This window comes from Pectinophora gossypiella, unplaced genomic scaffold (genome assembly GCF_024362695.1).
Source record: "Pectinophora gossypiella unplaced genomic scaffold, ilPecGoss1.1 Pgos_33, whole genome shotgun sequence".
Taxonomy (NCBI): domain Eukaryota; kingdom Metazoa; phylum Arthropoda; class Insecta; order Lepidoptera; family Gelechiidae; genus Pectinophora; species Pectinophora gossypiella.
In genome coordinates, this window is record NW_026063243.1 from 811,224 (window position 1) to 827,106 (window position 15,883).

The following is a 15,883-nucleotide window of genomic DNA, read 5'->3' on the forward strand; positions in this document are numbered from 1 at the left end:
GATCCTTTAATTATGTCTTAGAACCTTCTTGGCCTATGTGGTCCAGTGGTTGAGCGATGGGTTCATGATGCACAGGGTCCGGGTTCGTATTCCGGTGGGGACATATCACAAAAATCTGTTTATAAGGCCGTTGGTTAGGACGTTACAGGCTGATCACCTGATTGTCCGAAAGTGAAATGATCCGTGCTTCGGAAGGCACGTTAAGCCGTTGCTTCCGTCTACTAGGTACTTATGAAAGTACGTAGCCGTTACATGAATATTGTACACAGAACAGGATAGGTTTAATTAGTTCTTTACTGATTGTTAGGCTGAATAGTTCGTTGACAGTTATAAGACATTTTTCTATAAATGGCAACACAAGAATGGGGTTGTCAAATCGGACGGATTGATACACGCTCTCTTGCGTTGGGGACCTTGTCGACATCGGACGTGTTTACCAAGTTAAGTGTTATTTTCTTGATACCAGAATAAATAAGTGTGATTACTGTTCTTCCGTATTTTTACTACATATCAGAAGTGGTAAGTACCTACGTTTTTGGAATGTTTTGTTGCCACGCGTGACCACTTTTCAAGCTGGATAGTTTGTAAGTTTAACTATGGAAAAGTGTTGTTTGAATTATAATTATTCTTTAATTATTAGTGAGACTCTTAATTGTTTCAATTACGCATAGTCAACTTTTATTTCAAATAGTAGGTACCTATAGTTATTTAACCTGTCTTTATTTCGAAGAGTTACCCACATTCTTAACATTACGTACGGATTACAGAAAATAAACAAAAATGAATGTATTACTCTTGATATGTTCAAGTTCAATGAATGACCTAATTAATCCAATGCTACGTACATACTTACATTTAAAATAAAAAAATTAAAGGAAATAATAGTGAAGTTTTGTTGTAAGGGTTTTGGTAAAGATTAATACTAATTAATACAGCGGTAACAAAAATTTCGTTGTTATTGCGACCAGACATTATAAGTAGTTTACAAGATAATTTATGTGTTGTTTTTAATTTTTTTTTCTTATAGGCCACATAATATGGTGGTTTGGTATGTATGGTATCTTAGGATTTCGTATCAACAGTGACTGCAAGCTGTCTTTGATTACTTGTGGCTCTGCCCACCTCATTAGAGATTACAGGCGTGAGTATATGTTTGTATGTAGAACTACTTAAATGTAATTTATTGTCATAAAGTAGAACTTGCTGGTATTGAGGGTTATAAGGGATTACTGAAGATGTCGTTTGTAAGGTCACATGCATAGTTTACGAGATTTTTACACAAATATTTTTAACTTTTACGTTTTTGTGAATAAAATTTTATCATAGCCTTATTATCCATCCCCTAGCAGGTTTTGGGTGTTCTTTAGTAACAATAATAGATCCTATATGAACAGCACATGTGATGATACCAGGTTGAGGTTACGGAGGTTGATGAAAGGGGTCAAACATATTGTCTATTTTCTCTAAATGCACCTAGGGCACGCTGTCCGGATATCCGGACGACCGAACTCTCCGGATTGTTCTTCGGATTTATTATCTGGATGGTAGAATCTGGCGGATAATTACGTGCCCCGGACGCACCGTTTTCGAATTATCATCAAAAACAGTGAAATTAGATTCTTTAAAATTCAAATGTTGGTTAGTCATTAATGGTTACAATTTTATGCTACGAGTTCTAGGAAATGGACGGAGGAGTCCGAGTCCGTAGTCTGGAGACTCCTAGGAGGAGCCGTTCACGTGCCAGACGCAGCCGCAGCCGCGGTGAAAGCCGCAGCCGCGGTGAAAGCCGCAGCCGCGGTGAAAGCCGCAGCCGCAGTCGCTGCTTGCTTGATCGCGAGCTGGCTTTGAGAAGAGAGCAGGAGAAGGTTGTCGAACTAATTAAAACTATTAAAGATGCTCTCCCATCGCAGCCGTTAAATCAAAGCGCACCATCAGTAAATAAAAATTTGGATTACAAAAATATTCTTCCGGAATTTAATCCGTTTCTGAAAAGCCAACGCATAGACATGTGGCTAAAAAAGGTAAATCAGTGCGCGGAAGTTTACGGCTGGGATGAGAGGACAGTAGTGCATTTCGCAATGCAGAAATTGGGCATTCGAAGGTTGGCGGCGAAAGTATACGGAACTTGGCTAGTCCACGTGGCGTTGAATAGTTTGTTTTTACCGTTGGAGCGGTAATTGTTTACCAAGATATGCAACAACGTGATGAATCTGAAGCTCAGAGGCGACGGAGCCTTACAACTCTCGAGATCCAGACATCCGAGCAGTCACGTGAAAGGCGCACCGACCGTGATGTGCATACCGAGGGTGGACTTCACTCTAATTTCAATGACTCAAGTAAGATACGTAGTACAAGTCGTAGACGTAGTCCAAGGCGTTCGCGTCGTCACCGCAGCAAAACCCGAACCAGAAGCCGTAGACGTGTATTTCAAGCTATTGTCATCGTCACCGCAGTAAGACGCGAAGTAGAAGTCGTAGACGTAAATCGAGCTGTTCTCATCGTCACAGTAAGACGCGAAGCAGAAGTAGAAGATGTAGTCCTAGCTCCACTCTCTACCACCGTAATCGCAGTGTAAGTCGCCAACAAAGTAGAACTAGGAATAGTTCGAGTATACAGGAGCGAGAACAATTGTAAGCGCGAGAGCGAGCACGGCTGCAGTTCCTTTAAGATCAACTTCAACGTGACCGTGAACGTAGTAGACTACCAGACAGAAATGACGTCAATCATGGGATGAAACGTCCGCATACAGATGCACATGACGAAGGTATTAATACCGCGCATCGGTCTAGACGGATAGATAGTCCTAGATTCACGTCCAAGGATGTTATAGACATACTAAACTCAATAAAGCCCCAGCCGACGCCGGCAGGCGCACCCAGTCACTCTAATAACCCCAATCCTAAGAATATACTTCCAGATTTTGACCCGTCATCGAAAGGACAGCGAGTAGATGTTTGGTTAAAAAAAGGTGAATGAGTGCGCCACCGTCTCCGGTTGGGACGAAAGAACTACAATTCATTTCGCGTTGCCAGAAACGGCAGGGACTGGCTAAATCGTGGTATGATAGTCTAGAAACCATAATGTATACGTGGGTGGAATGGCAACAAAAGTTGTGTAGTGCATTCCCATTTGAGCAAAACTATGGCCAGTCCTTGGAGTACATACTAAAGAGCAAAAGTATGTTCAAGGAACCAATCGTAAAAGTACTTTTACGAGAAATTGGCAATGTTGAACCAGTGCAATATCGGAAAACGCGCGGTAGATTGTCTGATACACGGGTTGAGTGACAAAACTACAAAGTCGAATGCTTTGGCGTTACGGTGCACAGAACCTGAACAGTTATTAGAATTCCTAATAAGTAATAAGGAGACAAATATCCCAGAACGTTTCAATTTTAGGAATAGGCCAAACGTAGGGTTCAATACAACTAGCGGCAGCAATGGTAATAGAGCTAGTGAGATAAAATCAGTACCGAATGACACCGGTATATTTTGTTTTAATTGTAAGGGATCAGGTCACCCATTTCGAATGTGCCCGAAACCACTTATTCAATGTACTCGGTGCAACAAAGTAGGCCATAAAATAGACAGTTGTTTTATGAAACCCGACGAGTAACGTGATAGTAAGGCTACCAATTCTCAAAAGACGATGTGCATATCCACTTCTACTCTGAACTTAAAGTTCTATAAAGAAGTTTTTATTAACGGGGTTCCAGTGAAAGCTTTTGTAGATTTCGGCAGTGAGGTTTCTCTTTTGGCAAATTCAGATTTAACACATTTGGGCCTTCAACACAACAACGTAACGATAGTTTAAGGGGATTTGGCAACGAAGTTGTTTATTCGTTAGGGAAGGTGACGATTAGCTTCACACCCTGCAGTTAGGCGATAGTGAATTATGCCGGATTCGAGAGATACTTTCATCTGACTTAGATGCTAATGGATTTAAAGAAATAAAGGAAAATTATGTTATCAAGGATAACAAGTTATACAGGTGAGTAGGTAGTTATTGGGCATTCTAAATCATCTTTTTTTCTCAATTTCACTCACAGCTCGCTCGCCCGACGAGCGAGCTGTTTCGCTTCATTTCGAAAAAAGATGATTTAGAATGCCCAATAACTGATTCGAAATTGTGGAGACCGATTGCAATTGAAAATCAACTAACCTGGTTCCAAGCTACTTTGACACTAATCTCACTATTGTATTTGAAACATAATTTTTATAACATCCAAATCACATGCTTTTGTCTAGGCCGGAGGCTCGTACCTTCCAGATTCAGATCTACTAAGCTTTGACATTATCTAGGCCGATTGCTCATGCTTGCTACAGCATCCAGATATGTCGTGGCTGTTCTGTTCTGTCTCTGTACTTGGTATCTAGACAAATTGTCCTTAGGTTTAACCTACTAAACAAATTTTCTGTATCTAGGCCGGTTGCTCATACTTTTCCAGGTTTACAAAGCTTTGATGTGTACTGTGCTGGTTGCTCATGCCTGTAAGAATGCTATGTAGGCATACAGATACATCGAGGCTATCCCTGTACTTAGTACCTAGACACAGATTTTCTGCCTAGACCGGTAAGTAACCTTCCAGCAGGTACTGTTCCACATCGTGTACTTAAGTACCGCAACGGACAACAAGGATATATCTAAAACTCTTGTGCACTGTTTCAACACTATGAACCAAATGATCGCAAATTGCTATCTGAACTTATGAACCTGGTAGATCAAAAAGTCTTATTCTGAACAGGAATCACGAACTAAAACATTGTCATACAATTTGATTGAACGGTATCGTTTTTATGTCGCATTGTCATCTGTAGTCCTTACCGAAACAAAACGACATCATAAACTTGTAGGTAAAGAATAGGTGTCCAAGTTTTTGCTTTAACTAACAAGCGCAACGTGTTTAGAAAGTGAAGGTTCTGAATATGAATAAAGTAAATTTTCAAAATAAGAAGTAAGTATATGGATTAGACATTTTTGTAAGATATGATTTTGATTATGATATTTCCTCCTTGTTCAGCGGAGAAATGAAGTAATGATACCGCCACAATTTGAATTATAATGTAGACAGTATTCTTAAATTATATTTATATTATATACTAGCTTTTGCCCGCGACTTCGTCCGCGTGGCGTGTTATATAAGAGAGAGATCTTTGTGTGTGTGGGAGTGCATACTTATGCAGTTTAGATTTTTTCATAATTTTTTTTCCCAATAACTCCCATTTTTCAAAATACAGCCAAAAATAAACTTTATATTTACTAAGGTATGCATGCATGCTAGATTGAATCAATTGATTGAATTGATTTTTTTTTTAATTGATTGTTCATTGAGTTTTAATTTTAATACACACTTCCTCTCTTCCCTTCAACGTTGCTGTGGCCTACAGGGTCCATGTTTTAGTTCCTATGCCTATGTAACACCCCATTGTACTACATGGAATGCAATAAATAATTTAATTGAATTGAATTGAAAACATCTATCTTACGCGGTTTCGATTTTTTCATACAAATGTTTTTTTCCCGCTTACTCCCGTTTCCGTGGGAATTTTGCAATATCCTGTTGCAACTAAGCTTTAAGTTAACTAAGGTACCTGCATGCCAAATTTCAAGCGTCTAACTTAAGCGGTTTAGATTTTTCATACAAAAGGATTTTCCCGCAAATTTCCGTTTCCGTGGGAATTCCGGGAATTCCTTTCTTAGTGCACCTCTACGGTACCTAAGCTATGTCCCTTCCAAATTTCAAATGCCTACGTTTAGCCGTTCAGGCTATGCGTTGATATGTCAGTCACTGAGTCAGTCAGTTTCTCCTTTTATTTAGATTTGATTTTTTCATACAAATGTTTTTCCCGCTAACTACCGTTCCCGTGGGAATTTTGTAATATCCTGTTGCAACTAAGCTTTAAGTTTACTAAAGTACCTGCATGCCAAATTTCAAACGTCTAACTTGAGTGGTTTAGATTTTTCATACAAAAGGATTTTCCCGCTAATTCCCGTTCCCGTAGGAATTTCGGGAATTCCTTTCTTAGTGCACCTCTACGGTACCTATGGTACCTGCATGCCAAATTTCAAACGTCTAACTTGAGTGGTTTAGATTTTTCATACAAAAGGATTTTCCCGCTAATTCCCGTTTCCGTGGGAATTTCGGGAATTCCTTTCTTAGTACACCTCTACGGCATCTAAGGTACCTGCATGACAAATTTCAAACGTCTAACTTGAGTGGTTTAGATTTTTCATACAAAAGGATTTTCCCGCTAATTCCCGTTCTCGTGGGAATTTCGGGAATTCCTTTCTTAGTGCACCTCTACGGTACCTATGGTACCTGCATGCCAAATTTCAAACGTCTAACTTGAGTGGTTTAGATTTTTCATACAAAAGGATTTTCCCGCTAATTCCCGTTCCCGTGGGAATTTCGGGAATTCCTTTCTTAGTGTACCTCTACGGTATTTAAGGTACCTGCATGACAAATTTCAAACGTCTAACTTGAATGGTTTAGATTTTTCATACAAAAGGATTTTCCCGCTAATTCCCGTTCCCGTGGGAATTTCGGGAATTCCTTTCTTAGTGCACCTCTACGGTATCTAAGGTACCTGCGAGCCAAATTTCAAACTTCTAACTTGAATGGTTTAGATTTTTCATACAAAAGGATTTTCCCGTTAATTCCCGTTCCCGTGAGAATTTTGGGAATTCCTTTCTTAATGCACCTCTACGGTACCTATGGTACCTGCATGCCAAATTTCAAACGTCTAACTTGAGTGGTTTAGATTTTTCATACAAAAGGATTTTCCCGCTAATTGCCGTTCACGTGGGAATTTCGGGAATTGCTTTCTTAGTACACCTCTACGGTATCTAAGGTACCTGCATGACAAATTTCAAACGTCTAACTTGAGTGGTTTAGATTTTTCATACAAAAGGATTTTCCCGCTAATTCCCGTTCTCGTGGGAATTTCGGGAATTCCTTTCTTAGTGCACCTCTACGGTATCTAAGGTATCTGCATGCCAAATTTCAAACGTCTAACTTGAATGGTTTAGATTTTTCATACAAAAGGATTTTCCCGCTAATTCCCGTTCCCGTGGGAATTTCGGGAATTCCTTTCTTAGTGTACCTCTACGGTATCTAAGGTACCTGCATGCCAAATTTCAAACGTCTAACTTGAGTGGTTTAGATTTTTCATACAAAAGGATTTTCCCGCTAATTCCCGTTCCCGTAGGAATTTCGGGAATTCCTTTCTTAGTGCACCTCTACGGTATCTAAGGTACCTGCATGCCAAATTTCAAACGTCTAACTTGAGCGGTTTAGATTTTTCATACAAAAGGATTTCCCTTCACTACTCTGCTCCTATTGATTGTAGCGTGATGAAAAGTATACTATAACCTGTCCAGGAGTGTGAAGAATAATTGTACCAAGTTTCATTAAAATCCGTCCAGTAGTTTTTGTTTCTATAAGGAACATACAGACAGACAGACAGACAGACAGACAGACAGACAGACAGACAGACAGACAGACAGACAGACAGACAAAAATTTTACTGATTGCATTTTTGGCATCAGTATCGACCACTTATCACCCCCTGATAGTTATTTTGAAAAAATATTTAATGTACAGAATTGACCTCTCTACAGATTTATTATAAGTATAGATTACTATATTTAATTATTAGTATTTTAAATTTATAAGGAAACTATTATAAAAGGTGGGTTCAGATTATTATGAACATTTGTTTGGAAACAAGGTTATAACAATGCAGCAGACTCTCGAAATTGGTAGTGTGTTGGAAGTGAGAATTATCGCCCGTGGATGGATTTTGTGCGAGTTTTATGATGTTAAAATAATTGGATATGAGGAATACACTCCTCCCTGCTTGGCCTTTAAGGAGAAAGTTGCGTCATCTCGGTCAAATAATAAAGGCAACCGTGCTCAGAATTGACACTGACAAAAAATATGTTGACATGGTTGATAAATGCGATCGATAAGAAAGACTATTATGATTCTTTTTATATGGTAAAAGAAAATATATGGTACTTCATGGCTTCGAAAGGTACGTTATTCATCGACGATTCATAAATAACTTTTGACTTGCAGATCCCTAATAATTATTCTCATGCAGCGACCATTCATTTTTGCTGACAAGTTAAATGTGCTTTGTTTGTGTGTATACGTATTATCTATCTGTTTTGCTGATTGTGTTAGATGTTTGTTAAGTGTGTATGTGTACAGTTGACAAAATATTTCGAAGCAGTTTACGTAACTACTTACAAAAGTCGCAAATGATAATGACTTAAATGAAGTACATGTCGTAAAATCCGACATAGGAATTGTGTCCTTTCTAACATGATGAATAATTGTTATGGGCTACATGCTGATCCCCTGTCACTGTAAGGTTCACCATATCCATCTTAGGACTTCGTATCAACAGTAGCTGCAAGTTGTCTTTGATTACTTGTGGCTCTGCCCATCCCATTAGGGATTATGGGCGTGAGTTTATATATGTATGTAGTTATACGTATAATTGGTATAAAATATTATATTCAATATAGTTAGTTAGGTACATACACGACGTTGCTCACCTCACTATAATCTTTTGTTAAGTCCAAAAATAATCTTTAAAAATATTAGAGTAAAAAATCTGCTGTTGTTTGATTTGAAAAATACAAATGAACTATGTGAACTGTACTCGGTTCCCATCAGCGGCGGTTTTATTGAATTAACTAGCTGGTACCCGCGACTTCGTCTGCGTACTTTTAATTTGGATATTAAGGATAAAAGGAACGGTATAGTATTTGATTAAAAGAGAGTAAGTAGGTATATTTAAAAAAAATCTGTTTACAGTAGGTGTAAAGTACCTATGTATTCCATTGAGTGGCAGAAAGTACCTAGGAACATTTATTGGTCCCTTATGTCCAAGAGATACTTACAGGGGTCAGCGTCACGTTGTGTACAAAAATATTTTAAAACTAGCTTTTGCCCGCGACTTCGTCCGCGTGGCGTGTTATATAAGAGAGAGATCTTCGTGTGTGTGGGAGTGCATATCAAATTTCAAGCATCTAACTTATGCAGTTTAGATTTTTTCATACATTTTTTTTCCCAATAACTCCCATTTTTCAAAATACAGCCAAAAATAAACTTTATATTTACTAAGGTATGCATGCATGCTAGATTGAATCAATTGATTGAATTGATTTTTTTTTAATTGATTGTTCATTGAGTTTTAATTTTAATACACACTTCCTCTCTTCCCTTCAACGTTGCTGTGCCCTACAGGGTCCATGTTTTAGTTCCTATGCCTATGTAACACCCCATTGTACTACATGGAATGCAATAAATAATTTAATTGAATTGAATTGAAAACATCTATCTTACGCGGTTTCGATTTTTTCATACAAATGTTTTTTTCCCGCTAACTCCCGTTTCCGTGGGAATTTTGCAATATCCTGTTGCAACTAAGGTTTAAGTTAACTAAAGTACCTGCATGCCAAATTTCAAGCGTCTAACTTAAGCGGTTTAGATTTTTCATACAAAAGGATTTTCCCGCTAATTTCCGTTCCCGTGGGAATTCCGGGAATTCCTTTCTTAGTGCACCTCTACGGTACCTAAGCTATGTCCCTTCCAAATTTCAAATGCCTACATTTAGCCGTTCAGGCTATGCGTTGATATGTCAGTCACTGAGTCAGTCAGTTTCTCCTTTTATTTAGATTTGATTTTTTCATACAAATGTTTTTTCCCGTTAACTACCGTTCCCGTGGGAATTTTGTAATATCCTGTTGCAACTAATCTTTAAGTTTACTAAAGTACCTGCATGCCAAATTTCAAACGTCTAACTTGAGTGGTTTAGATTTTTCATACAAAAGGATTTTCCCGCTAATTCCCGTTTCCGTGGGAATCGGGAATTCCTTTCTTAGTACACCTCTACGGTGTCTAAGGTACCTGCGTGCCAAATTTCAAAGGTCTAACTTGAGTGGTTTAGATTTTTCATACAAAAGGATTTTCCCGTTAATTCCCGTTCCCGTGGGAATTTCGGGAATTCCTTTCTTAGTGCACCTCCACGGTACCTAAGGTACCTGCATGACAAATTTCAAACGTCTAACTTGAATGGTTTAGATTTTTCATACAAAAGGATTTTCCCGCTAATTCCCGTTCCCGTGAGAATTTTGGGAATTCCTTTCTTAGTGCACCTCTACGGTACCTATGGTACCTGCATGCCAAATTTCAAACGTCTAACTTGAGTGGTTTAGATTTTTCATACAAAAGGATTTTCCCGCTAATTCCCGTTCCCGTGGGAATTTGGGAATTCCTTTCTTAGTGCACCTCCACGGTACCTAAGGTACCTGCATGACAAATTTCAAAGGTCTAACTTGAGTGGTTTAGATTTTTCATACAAAAGGATTTTCCCGCTAATTCCCGTTCTCGTGGGAATTTCGGGAATTCCTTTCTTAGTGCACCTCTACGTTATCTAAGGTACCTGCATGCCAAATTTCAAAAGTCTTACTTGAGTGGTTTAGATTTTTCATACAAAAGGATTTTCCCGCTAATTCCCATTCCCGTAGGAATTTCGGGAATTCCTTTCTTAGTGCACCTCTACGGTATCTAAGGTACCTGCATGCCAAATTTCAAACGTCTAACTTGAGTGGTTTAGATTTTTCATACAAAAGGATTTCCCTTCACTACTCTGCTCCTATTGATTGTAGCGTGATGAAAAGTATACTATGACCTGTCCAGGAGTGTGAAGAATAATTGTACCAAGTTTCATTAAAATCCGTCCAGTAGTTTTTGTTTCTATAAGGAACATACAGACAGACAGACAGACAGACAGACAGACAGACAGACAGACAGACAGACAGACAGACAGACAAAAATTTTACTGATTGCATTTTTGGCATCAGTATCGATCACTTATCACCCCCTGATAGTTATTTTGAAAAAATATTTAATGTACAGAATTGACCTCTCTACAGATTTATTATAAGTATAGATGACCTAATTTAAAACTTTTTTGTACACAACGTTTGCTGTTTTGTTATTATTTGTTAAAATGTGGAGATTGTTTGGGCTCGACACTCGCGAGCAGGCCATGTATACACCACGTGCGCTCCCCCACCACACGACAGCGCCGTTGACTGCCGCCACACTTCGAATGTGCGCGACGACGAACGACGACCGACGGCAGTGGCGGCGATGCAGAGTATTCGTTAAAAGGAACTTTATCTTCAAAAGCCAATTTTTTTTAACTTGATACACCCAAAACTACTAAATATCATGTGCCTAGGTTCAGTGGTTAAGATTTTGTATACAAAAAGTTTGGCTTCGTAGTTCCCGTTCCGAATCCGTTCCGTTCCGTTCGAATTTCGGGAATTCCGTTTGTTGAAAAACTCTGCACATCCTAAGAGACCTACGTACCAAGTTTCATGGTTTTATCTTCAAAAATTACGAATACCCATACAAACTTTCAAACCGTATTTCACCCCCATACTGGTAAAAATTTCAAAATGCTAGAACAAACGATTTTTTGTTTGTTATTTAGTGCCTAAATACAAAATTTAATATTTTTATCTTGAAAAATGACGAACCTCATAAAAAATTTCAACACCTATTTCATCCCCTCAAAGATCGAATTTTCAAAAACGCTTTAACAAATTGTTTTTTTATTTCTTATCAAGTTCCTAAATATAAAGTTTCGTGGTTTTATCCCCAAAAATGACGAACTCCCATACAAACTTTCAACCCTCATTTCACCCCCTCACTGGTCGAATTTCAGAATTTAAGCGGGAAAGCGTAACAGACAGACAGACAGACAGAGTTACTTTCGCATTTATAATATTAGTAAGGATGCGGTCCTATTGAAGTGTATCGTTTCAAATTACTTAGCAATAATAATTATCAAATGAAAAATGATATTTTTGTTTTCCACACTTTGCAAATTTTGCTGTGTAAGAATCAGAAATAACAAACATCTATACTTATAATAAATCTGTAGAGAGGTCAATTCTGTACATTAAATATTTTTTCAAAATAACTATCAGGGGGTGATAAGTGGTCGATACTGATGCCAAAAATGCAATCAGTAAAATTTTTGTCTGTCTGTCTGTCTGTCTGTCTGTATGTTCCTTATAGAAACAAAAACTACTGGACGGATTTTAATGAAACTTGGTACAATTATTCTTCACACTCCTGGACAGGTTATAGTATACTTTTCATCACGCTACAATCAATAGGAGCAGAGTAGTGAAGGGAAATTCTTTTGTATGAAAAATCTAAACCACTCAAGTTAGACGTTTGAAATTTGGCATGCAGGTACCTTAGATACCGTAGAGGTATACTAAGAAAGGAATTCCCGAAAATCCTACGGGAACGGGAATTAGCGGGAAAATCCTTTTGTATGAAAAATCTAAACCACTCAAGTTAGACGTTTGAAATTTGGCATGCAGGTACCTTAGATACCGTAGAGGTGTACTAAGAAAGGAATTCCCGAAATTCCCACGGGAACGGGAATTAGCGGGAAAATCCTTTTGTATGAAAAATCTAAACCACTCAAGTTAGACAATTGAAATTTGGCATGCAGGTACCTGAAGTACCGTAGAGGTGCACTAAGAAAGGAATTCCCAAAATTCTCACGGGAACGGGAATTAGCGGGAAAATCCTTTTGTATGAAAAATCTAAACCACTCAAGTTAGACGTTTGAAATTTGGCATGCAGATACCTTAAGTACTGTAGAGGTGCACTAAGAAAGGAATTCCCGAAATTCCCACGAGAACGGGAATTAGCGGGAAAATCCTTTTGTATGAAAAATCTAAACCACTCAAGTTAGACCTTTGAAATTTGTCATGCAGGTACCTTAGGTACCGTGGAGGTGCACTAAGAAAGGAATTCCCGAAATTCCCACGGGAACGCGAATTAACGGGAAAATCCTTTTGTATGAAAAATCTAAACCACTCAAGTTAGACGTTTGAAATTTGGCATGCAGGTACTTTAGTAAACTTAAAGCTTAGTTGCAACAGGATATTACAAAATTCCCACGGGAACGGTAGTTAGCGGGAAAATCCTTTTGTATGAAAAATCTAAACCACTCAAGTTAGACAATTGAAATTTGGCATGCAAGTACCTTAAGTACCGTGGAGGTGCACTAAGAAAGGAATTCCCAAATTCCCACGGGAACGCGAATTAACGGGAAAATCCTTTTGTATGAAAAATCTAAACCACTCAAGTTAGACGTTTGAAATTTGGCATGCAGGTACTTTAGTAAACTTAAAGCTTAGTTGCAACAGGATATTACAAAATTCCCACGGGAACGGTAGTTAGCGGGAAAAAACATTTGTATGAAAAAAACAAATCTAAATAAAAGGAGAAACTGACTGACTCAGTGACTGACATATATCAACGCATAGCCTGAACGGCTAAACGTAGGCATTTGAAATTTGGAAGGGACATAGCTTAGGTACCGTAGAGGTGCACTAAGAAAGGAATTCCCGGAATTCCCACGGCAACGGAAATTAGCGGGAAAATCTTTTTGTATGAAAAATCTAAACCGCTTAAGTTAGACGCTTGAAATTTGGCATGCAGGTACCTTAGTTAACTTAAAGCTTAGTTGCAACAGGATATTGCAAAATTCCCACGGAAACGGGAGTTAGTGGGAAAAAAACATTTGTATGAAAAAATCGAAACCGCGTAAGATAGATATTTTCAATTCAATTCAATTAAATTATTTATTGCATTCCATGTAGTACAATAGGGTGTTACATAGGCACAGGAACTAAAACATGGACCCTATAGGGCACAGCAACGTTGAAGGGAAGAGAGGAAGTGTGTATTAAAATTAAAACTCAATGAACAATCAATTAAAAAAAAAACAATTCAATCAATTGATTCAATCTACCTTAGTAAATATAAAGTTTATTTTTGGCTGTATTTTGAAAAATGGGAGTTATTGGGAAAAAAAAATGTACTTATGAAAAAATCTAAACTGCATAAGTATGCACTCCCACACACACAAAGATCTCTCTCTTATATAACACGCCACGCGGACGAAGTCGCGGGCAAAAGCTAGTTTTAAATAAGTATAAAATTGTCATCACGTATGTATCCCGAAGGGGTATGCAGAGGTGGTTATAGATACCCACTTCTCGCTAGATATGTTTAATTATTGGTTACAAATAAAAAATAAATTTTATCCTAAACAACAAACATATCTCTAGACACACTAAACTTTTAAAAGGATTAAATACAACGTACATACCTGACGAGAATAAAAAATACTAGGCATTTTGTCTGATGTTAAATCTTACTATTCTGCCCTAAGTTATAACCCGAAGGGTAGGTTAATGTAATAGGACGAACCTATTACCATTAACCGGGCACAAATCCTAGAAACCACGCTATATCGACTATTAATGATTAAGTCAAATCAAAATCAACATTAATGCAAACACAATGCAGGTAATTAATGCAGGTTGGTACGTCACCTCACAACCCACACGATAAGAAGAGAGAAGAATGCAAACACATAAATTCTAATTTAGTGTTTTTTCTCTTATCTAGAGGTAAGTAATTAAGGTTAGAAAAATGTTGTCAACTCCTGGTGGCTGTTGTGCAACTTGCATCATTAAAAACCCTGAACTTACTCAGACCACAATATTTTTTTGACGTGATTGAATCGCTCGCGAGTGCTAAGTACTTATCTGCGTGCTCATCTACGCTCGACATCCTCAAAGTTCAGCCCTTTGCAACTCGTTGCCTACATAGCTGCAAAGACTTCACACACGCTTCACAACGAGGATTCACTGCGTTGAAATAATGTTCGTAAGTTTTACTTTCTTCCTTATTTTAAGTTTATTTTTACTTTAACTTAGACCTAATGAAAATTCAAATTTCAATTGCAGTTTTTCTTTAGTGTTCCAGTGCATTTTTAGTGTTTAAAAAAATATGATATTGAAATTAAAACTAGTTTGTTCTCTTGATAGGTCGGACTCTGAGTATGAGAAGCGGGCTAGAAGGAGCAACCCGGACATCAAACATCTGGATTCGGACGACGACACAACTGCTTCAGTGAGGTGAATATTTTATCTTAGTAATTTCAATATGAGTTAGAGAGTTCTGGGCTATTGCTATAGGAATTATAATTTTGTTAAGGTGGATCATTTTCTATACCAAACTTACACGTATAGGTTTGCACAATTCACGTTTTGTTGATTATTTCAAAAGTACTTAGAAATATTTTTTTTCTCATTTTGCGAAAGCTGCAAATTTAATTTTTATCTGCTTTTAAGTAAGAAACAAAACATTTTGTAGTTTGAGACAAGCATTTAAACCTTTCTTTTATTTCTTTAGTTCCAAGAAGAAAAAGCAGCCGAAATCAACGGCATCAAAGCGCAAGCCTTCGAGCAGCAGAGCTGCTTCGCCACCAAAAAAAGCCTTAAAGAAGACTTCTGGCTGGTGCTTGGAAAGCGACAGCGACGACGACGTGGCTCGCTACAAGAACGCTACCGAGCAGATCAAGTCGGCCTTCACCAAGCGAGTAGCCGACGGAGTTGTGCGCCGTACAGCCGATCTCACCGGCGACTTATTTGTAGAGCTAAGGCTCTACAATATCAAAGACATACGTAAGGTACAGCCGAAGGACCGGTGGGAGAAAGCGACTTTAAGCTTAAAGTATCAAGCAGATAACGACGCGCCGGAGCTGGTGCCGTTACGAGAATTTGTCCGATGCTGTAAGAAGCAATTTACAGAAGAAGGTGTTTTTTTCGCAGATAAGAAATGAAATTCGCTTTCTCACGGTTATTCACGTACCCGTACATTTAAATGCCATCTTACTTACTACTTTAATTTTAAACTTTCATGTTTTATTTTTCTAAAATTGTCTTAATTTGCTTTAGTGACTTAATGCTAGATATGTGT

At 38.1% G+C, this 15,883-nt stretch overlaps 1 protein-coding gene across 2 annotated transcripts; it reads left to right on the plus strand.

Annotated features, from left to right (window-relative positions):
* Window positions 1-14,611: 14,611 nt before the first annotated feature.
* Window positions 14,612-15,761, plus strand: LOC126380980 (uncharacterized). 2 transcript variants are annotated; one of them, XM_050030555.1, is made up of 3 exons: window positions 14,612-14,784; window positions 14,950-15,039; window positions 15,317-15,761. In XM_050030555.1, coding segments are annotated over exons 1-3 (522 nt in total). In that variant the 5' UTR covers window positions 14,612-14,782; the 3' UTR covers window positions 15,747-15,761. The 2 variants fall into 2 exon arrangements, with proteins under 2 accessions (XP_049886512.1, XP_049886511.1); XM_050030554.1 differs by lacking the exon at window positions 14,612-14,784 and having other exon boundaries at window positions 14,880-15,039.
* The last annotated feature ends 122 nt before the right edge of the window (window positions 15,762-15,883 follow it).

Bases quoted from the DNA above. Each gene is read 5' to 3' on its own strand.
- LOC126380980 (XM_050030554.1), top strand. From the start codon at position 14,912: ATGATATTGAAATTAAAACTAGTTTGTTCTCTTGATAGGTCGGACTCT. The intron at 15,040-15,316 runs GTGAATATTTTA...TTATTTCTTTAG, and splicing joins GACACAACTGCTTCAGTGAG to TTCCAAGAAGAAAAAGCAGC.